General features: G+C 55.4%; 7 protein-coding genes across 7 annotated transcripts; 4 read left to right on the top strand and 3 right to left on the bottom strand.

Annotated features, from left to right (window-relative positions):
• Positions 1–359: 359 nt before the first annotated feature.
• On the bottom strand, positions 360–1,982 carry PG998_011450 (uncharacterized protein; the record flags this gene model as incomplete). The annotated part of the gene is made up of 2 exons (XM_066878266.1): positions 360–1,686; positions 1,765–1,982. The coding sequence occupies 2 exons, from the start codon at positions 1,980–1,982 to the stop codon at positions 360–362; spliced, it is 1,545 nt and encodes a 514-aa protein (XP_066727320.1).
• Positions 1,983–2,685: 703 nt separating this feature from the next.
• PG998_011449 (uncharacterized protein) lies at positions 2,686–4,525 on the top strand (the record flags this gene model as incomplete). The annotated part of the gene is made up of 4 exons (XM_066878265.1): positions 2,686–3,401; positions 3,464–4,148; positions 4,183–4,353; positions 4,409–4,525. The coding sequence occupies 4 exons, from the start codon at positions 2,686–2,688 to the stop codon at positions 4,523–4,525; spliced, it is 1,689 nt and encodes a 562-aa protein (XP_066727319.1).
• A 1,318-nt stretch (positions 4,526–5,843) lies between these two features.
• On the bottom strand, positions 5,844–6,536 carry PG998_011448 (uncharacterized protein; the record flags this gene model as incomplete). Its single annotated transcript, XM_066878264.1, has 2 exons — positions 5,844–6,281; positions 6,408–6,536. The coding sequence occupies 2 exons, from the start codon at positions 6,534–6,536 to the stop codon at positions 5,844–5,846; spliced, it is 567 nt and encodes a 188-aa protein (XP_066727318.1).
• A 504-nt stretch (positions 6,537–7,040) lies between these two features.
• Positions 7,041–8,396, bottom strand: PG998_011447 (uncharacterized protein; the record flags this gene model as incomplete). The annotated part of the gene is made up of 3 exons (XM_066878263.1): positions 7,041–7,257; positions 7,343–7,596; positions 7,650–8,396. The coding sequence occupies 3 exons, from the start codon at positions 8,394–8,396 to the stop codon at positions 7,041–7,043; spliced, it is 1,218 nt and encodes a 405-aa protein (XP_066727317.1).
• A 977-nt stretch (positions 8,397–9,373) lies between these two features.
• On the top strand, positions 9,374–10,405 carry PG998_011446 (uncharacterized protein; the record flags this gene model as incomplete). Its single annotated transcript, XM_066878262.1, has 1 exon — positions 9,374–10,405. The coding sequence occupies one exon, from the start codon at positions 9,374–9,376 to the stop codon at positions 10,403–10,405; it is 1,032 nt and encodes a 343-aa protein (XP_066727316.1).
• An 810-nt stretch (positions 10,406–11,215) lies between these two features.
• On the top strand, positions 11,216–13,134 carry PG998_011445 (uncharacterized protein; the record flags this gene model as incomplete). Its single annotated transcript, XM_066878261.1, has 2 exons — positions 11,216–11,936; positions 11,981–13,134. 2 exons carry the CDS (start codon positions 11,216–11,218, stop codon positions 13,132–13,134), a joined length of 1,875 nt encoding a protein of 624 aa, XP_066727315.1.
• A 992-nt stretch (positions 13,135–14,126) lies between these two features.
• On the top strand, positions 14,127–15,359 carry PG998_011444 (uncharacterized protein; the record flags this gene model as incomplete). The annotated part of the gene is made up of 4 exons (XM_066878260.1): positions 14,127–14,154; positions 14,215–14,362; positions 14,433–15,179; positions 15,245–15,359. The coding sequence occupies 4 exons, from the start codon at positions 14,127–14,129 to the stop codon at positions 15,357–15,359; spliced, it is 1,038 nt and encodes a 345-aa protein (XP_066727314.1).
• Between the last annotated feature and the right edge of the window lie 69 nt (positions 15,360–15,428).

The following is a 15,428-nucleotide window of genomic DNA, read 5'->3' as shown; positions in this document are numbered from 1 at the left end:
AAGCACTAAGGGGCTGAAGAGGTCCTGGCCACGAGGTGAGATCAGGCCCATAGAAGAAAAGAAATACATGAATTGCATGTGTAGTAATGATGTTAATTATAAATCTATAATATATTTCTAAAAATGCCATCTTTCTAATAAAATAACAACATTACTGGTTTATACGGCTGTATGAGTTGCTATCCAACTCGTATGGGACAGGATCCCCGGGTCTCCCATATCCCTGGCCTTGTGCCCAATCCGTCTTACCGTACAATTCTTGAGGTGCAGCGACTTGTTCGTGTGCTGGCATCTCCGACCAGCCCGATGGCGCATATGCCGTGCTGCCGCCGGAATATAGACCGTTGCTATCGCCGTTGTTATGATCTTGGATCATCATGCTGGCCGTGCCTTCGGCGGCCCTCCCCCTGTCTCCTCTTGCGCACCAGGAAAAACCCAGCGAGGCCCAAGATCGCCAAGGCCGCCACACTAGCGGCTATGCCAGCAATGGCCCCGGAAGAGAGGCGACCGTCACTGCCTTCGCCGCTCTGCACGTCCGAGCCCGCCGTTGGCGAGGGCTGCACGAGACCCGGCGCGTCGCCGCCGCAAACGTCCGCCGCCACCTTCTCGGCGACGACGGGCACCAGGCTGGACGACGTGGTCGGGTTGGCACGCCAGAGCGTGAAGGTGCCGGCGTCGTGGTTAACCATGAGATACGCGGCGGTGAGGAAGTAGCGGCCGAGCGTGGCGGGGTTGCCGTTGTCGGCCAGCGGGCTGAAGAGGAACTCGCGGTAGCTGCGGTCGAGCAGGCGCGAGCCGTTGCGGTCGACGTACGGCTTGGGCACCATGAACTGGTCGTTGGGCACGCGCACCGACAGGCCCGACGACAGGCTGATCGACAGGTCCCCGTCGAAGAAGCTCTTGTCCGAATACGTTATCGCGCCCCAGTGCAGCTCCGCCGACGCCCCGTCGAGGCCCGTGTCCTTGACGCGTGCCGTCTGCGTCTGCTTCTCGAACTCGGTCAGCACCCGCTGCGGCGCCTCGATCAGCAGCTGCCGCTGCGGCACGATGCACACGGGCACCGAGTAGTTGGGCGGGAAGAGGCTGCTGCTCTTGCCGTCCCGACGGATGATCTGCATGTCCTGGACCGTCACCTTCATGCCGGTCCAGCAGCCCGTCGTCTCGCTGTAGTCGAGGCGCTGCGTGTAGTTCTCGCCGATCGTCTTGTCCCGGTCGTAGCCCCCGAGCACCACCGACCCGTCCAGCGGCCGGCTGTTCCACATGCGGCCCCAGAAGATGGACCACGTCCGGGACCCGATGCGACCCGCCGCGGACAGCTGGTTCAGCAGCGTCGAGTTGGCGCCCAGCCCCAGCGCGTGCATGATGGTGTAGCCGTGGTCCCAGTTCATGCGCGGGATGCCGAGCGGGAACTTGTCGAGGCGCAGCTGGGGGTCGTCGGTGAGGGCAACCGTGTCCGTGCCCCCGAGGCTCGTCGACAGCAGCTCCGGGATGCCGAGCTCGGCGCCCTTGGCACCTGTTTCCACGGTGGCACCCCCGGCGGTGTCGACGTCGCGCGATTGATGGTAGGAGGACGAGGCGTTCTCGTAGAAATACTCTCCTCTCCGAACCTCGCAAATCACATCATTCCATATGATGCTCTTGTCACAATAGGCTTCGTAGTCGTAGAGGAATGTGTTGTTGAGCTCTCTTTCATCATAATCAGGTCAGCGCGGGTGTACTTGAGTAGATCCATATCATGTTTGCCCATGGTTGGAGAATACTTACGCCCATGGCATAACAACGAGATCCTGCGGTGGTGTTCCGACCTTGATAGGGATTCCTCGCATGTATGAGTCCTTCACCCTTGGGAGAACCTGGACATCTTTGAGTGGCAGAGCGACGGGCTGAAAGTCGCATTTTGGTGCAGAAGCAGCAGCAGCAGCAGCAAAAGAGAGTTGAGACAGGGAGCCCAAGGTAACGACTGACAAACGGATGGACAACATCTTCTCTCTTTTTCTCTCAATCCCAGGACAATTCTGTCATCACCTCAACGAAATGAAGGGCGAAGAGAAGACCGATAGACACTCCGGTGGGAGGCAGGGCCTCGATATTCCCCTGCTGTGCCGCATCGTGCCCCGTATTGTCGGTGAAATTGTTGGTGGTTCAGTCAGCAACGATGTCTTGGCAATCCCGTTCATCTCTCAGCGGACTGATATAGAAGTGATTGGCGATGTGAATGGCTACGCAATATTTGTCCCCCCACCCAGCGTCCACAGGGCCTATGAAAGCCTACAGGGTCTATGAACAGCTGTTGAAAAGTGGACAATGGAGCCAATCAGAGAAGGGAGCCGTTCATATTATTAGCATCTTTACCCGCCTAACGCCTACTGCCTGCCGCCGCCACAGGTCAGGTACGGGGAACCAAGGCCCTGGCCCAGGAACCCCCTGTCTGGTTAGCACCTGCGCCTCCTCCTCACCACTCAAATGCCTCAGCTAAACCCTCCGGTTAGGCTAGCTGTCGGAGCAATTGACGTTTCATTTAAACATTGACGACATCTTGCTTCTCAACAATACTTCACCTTCAACGAGCTTTTCAGAGCACCTGGGTTTTTATCTATCACAAGTCCGATGTTGACGGTCTATCACTCGTAATATTTTAATACTTGCCTTGTCATTTGGACCGACCCCATGAGACAGGGCCACCCAATGGCAGTCTTCAGGCGATCGCGCATAGCGCCCTTGCTGGCATTGGTCGCCACCCTTTTTCTCCTATATGAGCTCGACTTCTCCGTGCCGCATCCACCGGTAAGGCCAGCTCCGGCCAGGCCAGCTCTTCACTTCACGCCGTCCACCGGCTTCAATTGGTCGACGGCCGAGCTGTTCTTCCCCGTCAAGCCCTTGACGCCGCTGCCCAAAGGCCCCCGCAAGCAGCTGCCCAAGATCCAGCACAACTTTGGTAAGCATGCACGCAATGACGCCGTCACCGAGGCGCGCCGGCTTATGGTCCGGGATGCCTTTGTTCGCTCGTGGGAGAGCTACAAGACGTTCGCCTGGCTCCAGGACGAGCTGAAGCCCGTCAGCGCCGGATCCAAGAACCCCTTTGGGGGGTGGGCGGCGACGCTGGTCGACGCCCTGGATACCCTATGGATGATGGACTTGAAGGATGAGTTCTACAAAGCCGCGCAGGCCGCGGTGGACATTGACTTCAGCAAGACGGAAGAGTCGGGGGTGAACTTGTTCGAAACCACGATCCGTCATCTCGGCGGACTCCTGAGTGCGTACGATCTGAGCGGCGAGCCGGCGTTGCTGGCCAAGGCTGTAGAGCTGGGTGAGATGCTGTACATGGCATTTGACACGCCCAACAGGATGCCCGGGTTCTGGCTGACATTTGAGAATGCCAAGCAGGGTATTCAGAAGGCTGGGTATGCCATGAGAGGAAAGCCCCTTCGCACAATACCCGTTCCTAGGCTAACCTCCCAATCAGGACTTACGATCCCAGTGCCGCGCCCACCTCTATGTCTCTGGAATTCACGCGTCTGGCACAGCTGACCGGAGAAGACAAGTACTATGACGCCATTGACCGCGTGAGGGCCTTTCTCGAAACCTCCCAGGAAGAATCGCTCGTCCCGGGCATGTGGCCCTCGCAGATCAACTTCGCGGACCAAAGCGTGCGCAACGGCAACACGTTCACCATCGGCGCGCTCGCCGACTCCCTCTACGAGTACCTGCCCAAGATGTTCGTCATGCTGGGCGGGCGCGAGGGCTCCAAGTCGTACGAGAAGATGTACCGGCGCGCCATGGACGTCGTGTCGGAGCGCATCCTCTTCCGGCCCATGATCAAGCGCAGCCAGTCGGAGGCGCCGCTGCTGTTCGCGGGGACGCTGTGGATCCACGAGGCGGGCCCGTCGTTCGTGCCCGAGGGCCAGCACCTGTCGTGCTTCGCGGGCGGCATGTTCCTGCTGGGCGGCAAGCTGTTCGGCATCGCGGAGCACGTGGCGACGGGCGAGGCGCTGGCGCGCGCGTGCGGCTGGGCGTACGCGGCCTTCCCCACGGGCGTCATGCCCGAGCTGTTCAACCTGGTCCACTGCGGCCCGCGCGACGACTGCGCCTGGGACGAGGCCCGCTGGGCCGAGAAGGGCGACCCCCGCCTGCCCTGGGGCTTCATCAACGCGCGCGACCCGCGCTACCTCCCTGCGGCCCGAGGCCATCGAGAGCATCTTCATCCTGTACCGCGTCACCGGCGACGAGAAGCTGCGCGACGTCGCCTGGGACATGTTCCAGGGCATCATGAAGTCGACCAAGACCGAGTACGCCTACTCAGCCATCAAGGACGTCACGGCGCAGGGGGAGACGATCAAAGAAGATTCGATGGAGGTATGATACGCAATAAAATGGAGTACCGAATTGACGGAGACTAACAAGTGCGTAGAGTTTCTGGTTGGCCGAAACGCTCAAGTATTTCTACTTGATCTTTTCGCCCCCTGATGTCATCAGTCTGGACGACTATGTGCTCAACACGGAAGCTCATCCTTTTAAGCGGACGTGAAACCTGCGGGTCGGTTTAAAAATTCTGCTGCAGCCGTCTTAGGCCGTCGCGAGACCTTATTAGTCGTGGCTTTGCTACGGGTTATAAAGAAAATCCGATGGAGCTGCCTACTTGAGTCTTGCTCCACGAGCCGCTTCAAGGTTGGCTTTTACAGAGGTATCGCTTGAAGTGGCAAATAGTTGCACTTTCGACCTTGCTGCCCACAACAGCTGCGTGAGTCTCTGAGACGGGATTTAGAGGCGCGAGCAAGAATCGCTAGTCGTCGACTGGCACGGCCATGCCATACATGGGTATTTAGCTCCCAGGGTCTGCCTCCAAAAACCAAGCCATTACTGGTTCAATGATCTTGGGGGGAACTTTGGGAATATGATTTACTATGTGACGAAGCAAAAACGGACGGATCTCTACCAATATCCGCAGCTATTATGGTATTGTCGTATCTCATGCTGCACCAAGGATCCTCCCTTGTCGATGTGGGTGAATAGGGGAAAAGCGGCCCATTGTAGATTTTAGGTGCTGAATATTGTTGTTGGTGATTTCCGACTCGACTATACTCGAGGACGAATATGTATATACATACTCAGATGTCTAGAACTAGATTTACAATAAATGTACTCCATAAAATACGAGATCGCATGCAGTCAATTATGAACACGAGCTTCAGATTAAGTATCCTATCTGACATAGCCGTGTAGTCAGGTTCAGCACTTCCCTACCCGATGGCCTTTACTTCAATTCATCGTGTTGCAAATTCAAACCACGACATAGTTAATATCATGCCGCATGGATCCAGTGACTTGCCAGAATCCCCCTGATGTTTGCAAGCCCATAGAGCTCGGAAGGCTAAGCATCCTTCTGTTTCGGACAGATCAGCGACCTCCGGTAAATCTTCCGATACCGCACAATTGACTCCAAGTGCAGTATCTCTCATCCTGGTCCATCGCCCTGGCTCGCGTATTTGGTGATTGGGCCTTAGTCATAGGCGACAACTCTCATGCATATCCAGATAGCACTGAGTGAAGTCTGAAAATCCCTCTCCAACGATGTGTTGTCCGCAAAGCCAAAGACTGGCCGAGTTGTTCAGCGCAAGAGTGACAATAACAACAGGTCCAACCCTAGTAGAACCCATTGTCCCTGTAGCAGAAACTCTTGTATTGTATTCAGACGTCGACACGCAGAGCTTTCACGACCTAGCATCGCGCCCACCAGGTTTCACTTGTACGGAGATTGTTCCTCTTGAATATGCATGCGTTCGTGTCTCGTTTCGGCGTCCGTGTCTTCGTTCGATGGTTCGTTTCCCGTTCCGTCATTCATTTCTTCAAGCATGCTCGACCTGTTTCCGCAGCTCGCGCTCCTTCTGCAGCACCTGGAGCTCCAGTCGCTCGACGCTGTACTGAAGCGCCTCTTTCCGCTGCCTTACGACGCGCGCCTTGAGCCTGGCCTCCTCGCCGAGGTGGGCCGTGCTGATCTTGGTCGCGCCGCGCTTCTTGCTGCTCTTGTTTTTCCCGCTGCCGTATTCGCCAAAGGACTCGTGGTCTTCGTCGTCGTCGTCTCCGTAGCCGCCGTAGCCACCGCGGCTGGACGCCAGGCGGCCCTGCTGCAGGTCGGCCCGCGCCTTCAGCGACTCGATGCGCCGCTCGACGCGGTCGATGTGGGTGTCGGCGCGGTCGAGCAGGATGGAGATGGCGGGGCCGATCTCGTCGCGCAGGGAGGACTCGGCGGCGGCGAGGGTGGGTTGCGGGATGAGCTCGTAGTGCTGGAGTGAATGAGAGCGGTCAGATTCGTTGTTTTTGTTATTGTAGCTCTATTCCAGAGTGTTGCTTGGGTTCTTTCCAAAGCTGAAGACAAGGCTAATAGTAGCGAAGGCAGAAGGTCTACTCACGCGGACGGTCTTCAGGACGTTTGCCAGTCGGGGGAAGTCGGCGACGCCGGCGCCCAGAGTCGAGACGGATCCTTCAAGGTGGGAGAGCGAGCCGCGCAGGGCGTTCACGCAGTCGCCATACGTAGCCATTTTGTTGCAATTTGTGGTATTCTGCGGGTCGTGTTGGTTCTCAGACGTGCTTGTACGTCACCTGCCTCGTGCCGTCTGGGGCCGTCCTAGGAAATGTTGCACTTGGTGTTCCTGAATGTTTACTTTTTGGCGTCAGCGGTGTTCGGGAAACATTGGTGGGGCTTTAGCTCTGGCGGGGGACGGCGGGGGGTCTCGGGTTCTTCTCGATGCCCCAAGATCTGCCAGCCCACCACTAATTCTGGTCTACCTTCTACTTCCTTCGGCGACCGACACTGCGCAATCGTATCAGAGATGCATAGAGAGAAACGGGTTTTCAATCAAAATTTTCGTCGTATTTGTGATTCATCGCTAACTAGGTCTTGGTCCGATATGTCGCGACTATCTCGAGTACAGATTGTGTGCAGCGTGTAAATGCAGAACGCGACTCCAAGACCCCCAACCAGTCTCGAGCTTGCCTGCCATCTCCATCTTCCCCCGTGTTCCAACCTAGAGGAGGGTTGGGGGTTAGTTGGGACGGAGTTGATCCAAGGCCAGGTCCTCTTCGACTGACTTGTTCTCTTGTAGCCACTTCAGCCAGTACCGATTGCCTTGGCGGTTCTCTCGGAGATGCTCCGTCTCGGGGCCAATGAGGCAGAGCTCCACGTCCAAGGCCTTCTCAGCGTACTCGATGGCCCTGTCCATGTCATTGACAACCCAGTAGTAGTTGGAGCAGGTCCGATACCTGTCGAGCAGCGTCATACGTCATTAGCAAGGTTTTTATCATAGAAGCAAAGAAGAGGCTGTAGCAGCATCCATCCGCCACTTACATTTTGGTGAGCTCCATGGTGATAAGTCCTTCCTCTATCATGAGCTTTGCCAGCCGGTTCACCGCCATCATCGCCTCGCTGAATGATGATAGGGGCTCCACTCCCAAGAGCGTGGGTACTGAGTTGTCGGAATGCTGGAAGCTCTCTATTAGCAAGTGTACGATGCCCATCTGCTCCCATCGCAGGTCGCTGGCCGGGTCCTGACAGGCCTGGCAACCACACTCGAACCCCCAGCCCTTCAACTCCTCCGCTCTCTTCATCCGGCAATAGTAATTAAGCGGAATATATGTGACCAAGATCTGCTCACCCTCGGCCACGTCCCGGCAGACGTGGACGGTGCCCTCTTGATGGTGTCGTTCCAGCCGTAGCGCGCGTTGGGCACGCATGCGTGGTTGATGCGGCTGAACGTGTAGTAGACACCCCGACCTTCCTGCATGTTGTCGGAAATCTGTCGGGACGAGTTGGTGATGAAGATGGCGAACCTCTTGAGCATCTTCTTGCGCGACTCCTGCCGCTTCTTGCCCTTGAGCTCCCGTCCCTCGGCATCTGTGACCGAGTTCTCATTGTACCATTGCTGTACGATGTCTCTATCGCCTTCTTCCAAGACGTCCATGTTGCAGTGGAGCTGGCTGAGCATTTTGATCTGGTCTTGCGATAACTGCACGGCCTTGTCACAGAACGCTCTGATCATGTCCCGTCGGTAAGGTGGATCGGGGAGGTGGATGACAGGTTCTTCGGAGAGTACACGTGTGCCTCGGGGGATGTCCTGAGTTGCAAATAGACCAAGGCCCATCTCAGCGGTCTTGCGGACTTCGACCATCGTGTCGGACATCTCGGCAGTCGCGGTACTGGGTTGAGATGCTGCAGTGCTGTCTGGTTCGGATGCAGGAACAATGGCATTTGCAGAGGAAGAGCCGCTCTTGTCATGAAGGTGCAGCTGCGCCATGCGGTTGTTACCTTTTATGCCGTCTGCTGGATGAGGCTTGACTTTTGTTGCATTCAAGTCTGCAGGAATATCCGCGCCCGGGGAAATCACTGTATTCGGGGCTTCCATGTTGTGTAGATGTTACAGAGACTTAGTAACTGTTATTAAGATCACTTTGTCGACTATTCGTAGAAGATCCCTGGGTTGGAGGTAGCCGGATAAGTTGCGTTTAGCAATTACGGCGTGCTATCTCACAATAAATACTTATCAATAAGTAAGATGACTGAGGCCGGTTATTGTCATTGAAGCATACACCTTAGGAAGAAATTCGTAAGCCAGCCATCCCTCCTTGAAGGAAAGCATCTTGGTTTGCCATTACGCACATTCCCAGATGTTTGATGGGCTGAGTCCTGGGCTTGGACAGCAAACAACAAACAATACTCAGATCAGTGATAATGCGCTGTAGGATACCAGTAACTGATTCCTTTTCATCCGTCTAGCACCATTGTTTCCTCTCATAATTCAGATAGCAGCCATTGTGAGTCGACTTCACAACCAAATAGCCTCGAGCGGTGTTAGGATACTGAGCACCTACGAATTCGGGTCCAAGCATGATCTAAATGCAACTTAATGGGAGAGATGAACCCCAATAACGAGCTATTTCCATTGTTTCCACTGACCAAGACATATCCAAAATGCTTCAACTCAAGTGGCACGATCTACAAGGACCAGGCAAAACCCAGCCAGCCCCTGCCATCTTCCATCGGCGGAGAGCACCCTGTATCGAACCGAAGGAATGGACTATTATGGAAATAGTGGCCTGAAGAGAATCATTGCTAAATCAGAGCATGTTATTTTCTCGCTGGATCTATGATGTTTAGCCCTCACAATGAATTCCTTTCAAGGAACCTTACGGAATACAGAGTCGAAGAGCATTGTGAACTCAAGCCAGAAGATTCCATTTCAACAAAAGCATCTATATAACGAAAATCGCCGGCTGGAAGAAAGTACGAAAATGCAATTCTTACAAGGCAATAAAGATACAAGCACACATCGCTTTACACACTTAATCCATATCAAGGAAGCTATCTACAACCATTTTTATGATGAACTTCGAGTACACCCATACAGAAGGTGGTCCTACCGACCCTCACGAAGTAGCAGTCATCAAGGCCGGCTACAAATGGGTCCGCACCAACACCGTCGTAGCCACCCGACCCGGGGAGTTCAAGCCAGATCTCCCCATCGACCGGCTCAATCAGCACAAGCATTCGGGCCCCAACACCCACCTGATCGTCGAGGGCGACATTAGCTTTGAAATGGAGCGGGATCCTTACTTAGAAGCCAAGTTCAAGCACAGAAAGAGGCCTCCGGTCACCGTGGGAGGTGCCCTGGACGCAGCCGATCCCGATGCTCGGAAAGAGTTTCCCGCTCTGGCCGGGCACCGCTACAAGGCCACCTCGACGTCCGGCTGTAGCTTTGTCGAGGGCCATCTGCTTCTGAGCCCCGTCACCGCGGAGCGCTTCATGGACCGTGGCACACTTCGGGCGATTCCGCCCTTTTCCCTCGATGACGATGCAGGCGAGACCGTTTGGCCCCACCAGGAGGAGATCCAAGATCTGCTGCGGACGGCGAAGTGGTACCCATGCGGCGTGTCTGGACTTGAGAATGATTTGAAGCCGCAGATGATGTGGGATGATGACCCAGTCGATGCGGACGCAGATGAACAGTACACGATACTCAGAAGTGGCAGGCGCGTGCCGAAATTACAACCCAAAGGAGAAGAGGGTAACGCTGCTGACGGGGCTAAAACCCCGAAGCGAGGAGGACGTGGTACAGACGCTCTACACAAAGCATCTGCTACTACCGCCCAGGCTAAGAAGATGCTAGCCGCCTGGTTCAAGAACGAATGGAAAGACTACAGCGAAAACAGCCACCGCAACCCCCCTTACATTCAATATGCCGACTTGTATCGCTACGACGACGAGGAGAAGGTTGAAAAGCCAATGAAATCTGATAAAATACACAGTGTTGACCGTAAGAAAAGCGACGCCAGCCGCAAAACACGGAAGTTTCCCCAAAAAGGAAGTCAGACCACAGCCGATGAGTTGGACTTTATCTACTTGGATGCCATCTAAACCCCAGGGTCAGATTTTCCCTACTGGAAGGGTATCTAAACCCGGTGGTGTGGCCCCTTTAGAGACTCAGGATGGTTTATAACATGGTAATATGGGTACTTAGTCATATTTGTTCTGGGAGGCAACTGTATGTAGGGTCACGGATGAGACCAAAAATGATAACATGGAGCGTCGGCAGGACTCATGCAGAAACTAGACAGAAATTAGCCATCGCCCTGCTCTCGGCGTTCTTTGTCGTTCTTTAACTAGGGAAGGATGGTCGGGCTGCCTTGGTAAGAAAAATGACATGTAGTGCAGGGCGGCAACGAAGCCGAATAGTACGTGGTATAATTATATCTTTGTCTCCATCTGCAACTAGTACTATAGGGCTGTGCCGCTAGCAGGGTCAGGGGCATATTGAAACGATAGGCTAGCATCAGCACACACATTCAACGCTTTGCCAAGTTGATCTATCGCGTTCTTTTTCCCAAAAATTCAGCCCCCAAGCCCCCAGCCGCACGTTGGTCCGCATAGCTGGCGATGCTTATTGGCCGTCTAGCCCCAGACTGCCGCGATCACCACAGCACCTTAGATTCCCTCACCAATGATCTTGCTTGGCCTTACAGGGGTAGCTAAGGGTTCCGCCGGCAAACGCGCCGATACAAGACAAGATTCGCGACCCAGGGAGGGGGCAAGTGAAACACAGCCTGACCCCGTCTTACATTATTAAACATCAGCTCCCACCACGGTCGGGCTGGATGTGCATTCCCTTCTGGCTTCATATGTTCACCATTCATTTACTTCACGACGAGTATTCGAGGGATCTTCGGCATGCATTCCATGGCTTCCCAGTCGAAGCCGCACATGTCCCTGGTAAGCGTTCCACTCGAGGACCGAGGCCTGTCGCAAGACCGGCCCCGGTGGAACCAATACAGCTCGGAGTATGAGCTCCTCTCCCGACCCAAAGACGGCGGTCCGTCGGTCACCGCCGCGGGCGCCACCACCCAGGACGAGGATTCCGGGACCGGAACGGCGTGGCTCCTCGAGCAAATGTCCATCCTCGCCAGCGCGGCGTGCCTGGTGGGCGTCATCTACATCCTGATCCGGATGGAGAACCAGCCGCTGGCGTCGTGGCCGCTGGGCTTTCTGAACCTGAACTCGAGCATCGCGGTGCTGGTGACGGCGCTCAAGTCGTGGGCCATGCTGGTCGTGGCCGCGTGCCTGTCGCAGAGCAAGTGGACCTTCTTCCGCAAGCGGCGCGCGCCCCTGCACCAGCTCGACGTCATCGACGAGGCCAGCCGCGGGCCCCTGGGCGCCGCCCGGCTCGTCTGGTCGCTGCGCTGCGGCTTCCGCCGCGGCCACATCGCCCTGCTCGGCGCGCTGATCACCATCGTCATGCTCGGCATCGACACCTTCGCCCAGCAGGTCATCACCTTCGACTCGCGCCTCGACCCCGTCGATAACAACGGCACGGCACTTTTCATGGTCACCGATACGTACGACGGCGGGGCCAAGGCGCCTGGTGCGGTCGCGACGGTCACGGAACCGGAAGGTTGGTTCACATCTGAAACCATACATTCTACAAATGATGGGCAGGCGCTAACCAGTGCATCTTGTTGATGGCTGTAGTTTCTACTATCGATGCAACAATGCAAGGCGCGATATACAGCGGCCTGTACGGTTCGGCATCATCCTCTACGTTCCGCTGCTCGTCCCAATGTGAATGGACGACAGCCCGCTCGCTCGGCTTCGCGAGCCAATGCGACGACGTCACCGACAAGACAATGGCCACCAAAAACTTCACCAAGTACTCCTCGGGCACCAATGTCCAATCGATGAGGACTCCAGGCGGTATCAAGTTGGATTACACGAACTCTTTCACATCGTACTACGCAGTGGCCGTCGTCGGGGCACAGGCTATCACGTCAAACGAACTGAGCTTTGTAAACGGGGACATGCACGCGCCCGAATTTGTCCGCGTGGCGATCCTCCGGCTGCGGAACACCAGCTTACCCGAACCTGACTTGTATTATATGGGAGCCAATGTATCCGAGGTTATCGAATGCACCATCCGGTTCACGTCGTATGAATACTCGGACATCAGCACCGAAGGAAGCAAGTTGGCCGTGGGTCATACGAAAGAAGTACCCCTGGGAAAGGGATACAGGCCTGCCACGCCCAATTACAAGGAGACACCGTTTGCCGGTTTCAATCAAACCGTCGACTTCCCCTTCAACGAAACCAAGATCCAACCCCAGTTCCGGATCTCGACACTGGACATGGGCGCCTTGAGCGGCTTCTTCACGTCGAACCGTTTCAGCGGCAGCATCTTCGACGGGGAGTCGCCGCCCAAGAACGCGTCGGGCATGGGCGTCGCGTTCCTGAAGGGGGACATCCCCGGCGTGTTCGCCAACATGACGCGGAGCATGACGGACCACCTGCGCTCCGGCTACAGCAGCGCCCAGGGCGTCAAGGGCAAGACGCTCGTCCCCGTCACCGTTGTGCGCGTCAACTGGCTCTGGCTCTGCCTACCCGGCGGCCTGCTGCTTCTGGTCGCACTATTCCTGGGCATGACCATGTGGGAGACGCGGGCGAGTCGCGGCCGGCTGTGGAAGTCGTCCGTCGTGGCGGCGCTGTACCACAAGGTTGGATATGGGGAAGGGCCTGCCGGTGACGTGCTCTATACAGACCTCCAAACTGTTAAACAGATGGGCAAGTTGGCTAAGAAGACAAGCGTGATTTACTCGTAGCTTCACTGGGGAAAGGGGCCTGGACTTTATAATGAACAATTGGGATTTCCTTCGGCGAGGAAAGGAATAAGTTAAAATAATTAAGCATGTACCACCATTAAACGACGTGAGCATTGTTATGAAGAGCCTTGAATCTGCAATCTACTAATACCGTTATTGTTCTTTCCTTTTCGGAACGATGTCGAGCTGTCAACCCAATAGATGTTCCGATACACACGTAATAACTACTCCATATAGCTTTGCAAGGTTCACCAACTCCTGATTTACATTTGTAAATGCTGGCAAAAGTAATCTCTGCATTCTTAGCAATGGTCTCACAATTTCCACTAATGTGCAGTCTATAATGACGTTACTATACTAGATGAAACTCTCGGAGGTCGTACTTCCCTTCTCTCTACTCTCGAACGGATTTCCCTTGCATGATCCCATGTACATATCTGTTTCTTATCTCTGTCAGAATTCTTCATATTTAAGCTGACGTAAGAGGATATTAGTTTGATCTGGGCTTACCTTTCACCGAGGACCTGATGGTACGTCTTTCCACTCCTGCTCTTGTCGTGTTGGAATGTGTCGTTGGTTTGGCGTAGTACGATTGGACGGACATCGACCACCCATCGACACAAACATATCGTGCAGGCATGGACCGAGCGTGAAGCGATATTGCCCTTCCGGAATCGGAATCGAGACAGCAACACGATCTAAAGAATCGGAATCTCCACCCCCACCGGCCCCACCGTCTATGGATCGGAAGTAGCCTCCTTCGTGTTAGATAAGATCTTGACTTTTGAAAAGTCTTTCATCTTGCAAGGAGAGTCCTGCGAGGAACTTCATGCAGGGTAAGTAGACTTTGGCATAGCTGTCTAGAGCAAGATGCCGGGGTGGGGTGCAACCAACCTGAACTGACAAACCTGATGCGCTGAGTCGCGGTTGGTCACGATTTTCGAACCTCATTCTTTGATGTTTGCAATCCATAGACAGATATAGATCCAAATATGACGCAATCAACACTTGAATGGTTCGGTATGTTCACCAGTTGCATTCCCTTTCTCTCTCCGTGCTGAAGTCTAACGTCTGGGAAAGGGGCAACGACGTTCCGCTTACGCACCCGCGGAGTCACCATTTTCTTAGACACATGGCTAGACAAGCCCGACGTGATGCCCAGCTACCTCGCTGCTGATGAGGTGACTGAGGCTGATTATATCTTCATCTCCCATGCACACTTTGACCAGTGAGTGTCTTCTGTTTGCCGTTGGGTTGTCGACACACAAGGGGAAGCAACACTAACTCATTGACCACAGCCTCCCGGGCGCCGACCGTATTGCCCTAAAGACGGGTGCCATCGTGATAGCGAACTGTGAGGCCATCAACTGCCTCCGGAACGCCGGGGTCCCCGAGGCGCAGCTGTTCCCCGTGCAAGGCGGCGAGCGCATCCCGCTCTTCACGCGCGCGGTCCGTGACCAGGCCCAAGCCGACGAGAGCATGCGCAAGCCGGGCTTCCCGGGCGCGCCCCCGCTGCCCGCCGACCGGCTCGCGGCGCTCTCTGTCCACGTGTGGCCGTCGCTGCACTGCCTGATGCCCGAGGACCACCCGGAGACCGTAGACACGGCGACGGTCTACACGGGCGCGGCGTCGCCGTACAGCTGCACGCTGGACATCACGTTCGCGATGAAGTACGGCCTGCTGCGGATCGGCGAGTGGCTGCCCGCGGAGCAGATGAAGCCTGGCCACCATTCCTTCGTCCGCTACGTCGCGGACCGGGAGCGCCACGTCTTCTCTCACTGCGACGGCGGGCAGCTGATGTTCAACTTCCTCATGCCCACCGAGAGCGGCGGGACCAAGGCGCTGCTCTGGAGCGCGCACCTTGGCGGCTACGAGGCCGTGTTGAAGGACATGCAGCCTAAGCCGGACATCGCCATCTTGGGCATCGCCGGTAGGGCCAATTTGAACGGCAGACCGTTCGATGGGTCCTCCGCGGAGTTCGCCTCGAGGCAGGTAGAGTGGCTTGGAAACCCGTCTCAGGTGGTCTGGTGTTTACATGATGAAAGGTACGTTCATTATCTAACGCTCTCAGGTTATCGTCATTGTGTTTTCGCTGACGGTGTTACTATAGCTGCATTCCTCCCTATAGGACCGACACTGAGGCTGCTACGGTTGCGGTCGAGAAGAACGGAAAGTCCAAGATACTGTATTTGAAACCTGCAGAAGTTGTTGCTTTGGGGTTGTGAATTGCTGTGAGGTTTGACCCGGAGACTGAAGTATTATGTGTTACAGAATGTAGTATAGTAACGCGAGTC

The sequence above is a fragment of the Apiospora kogelbergensis genome, assembly GCF_038363985.1.
Source record: "Apiospora kogelbergensis strain CBS 113332 chromosome Unknown utg000007l_segment0_segment0, whole genome shotgun sequence".
NCBI classification, from domain to species: domain Eukaryota; kingdom Fungi; phylum Ascomycota; class Sordariomycetes; order Amphisphaeriales; family Apiosporaceae; genus Apiospora; species Apiospora kogelbergensis.
This window is presented reverse-complemented; position numbering and strand designations above follow the sequence as displayed.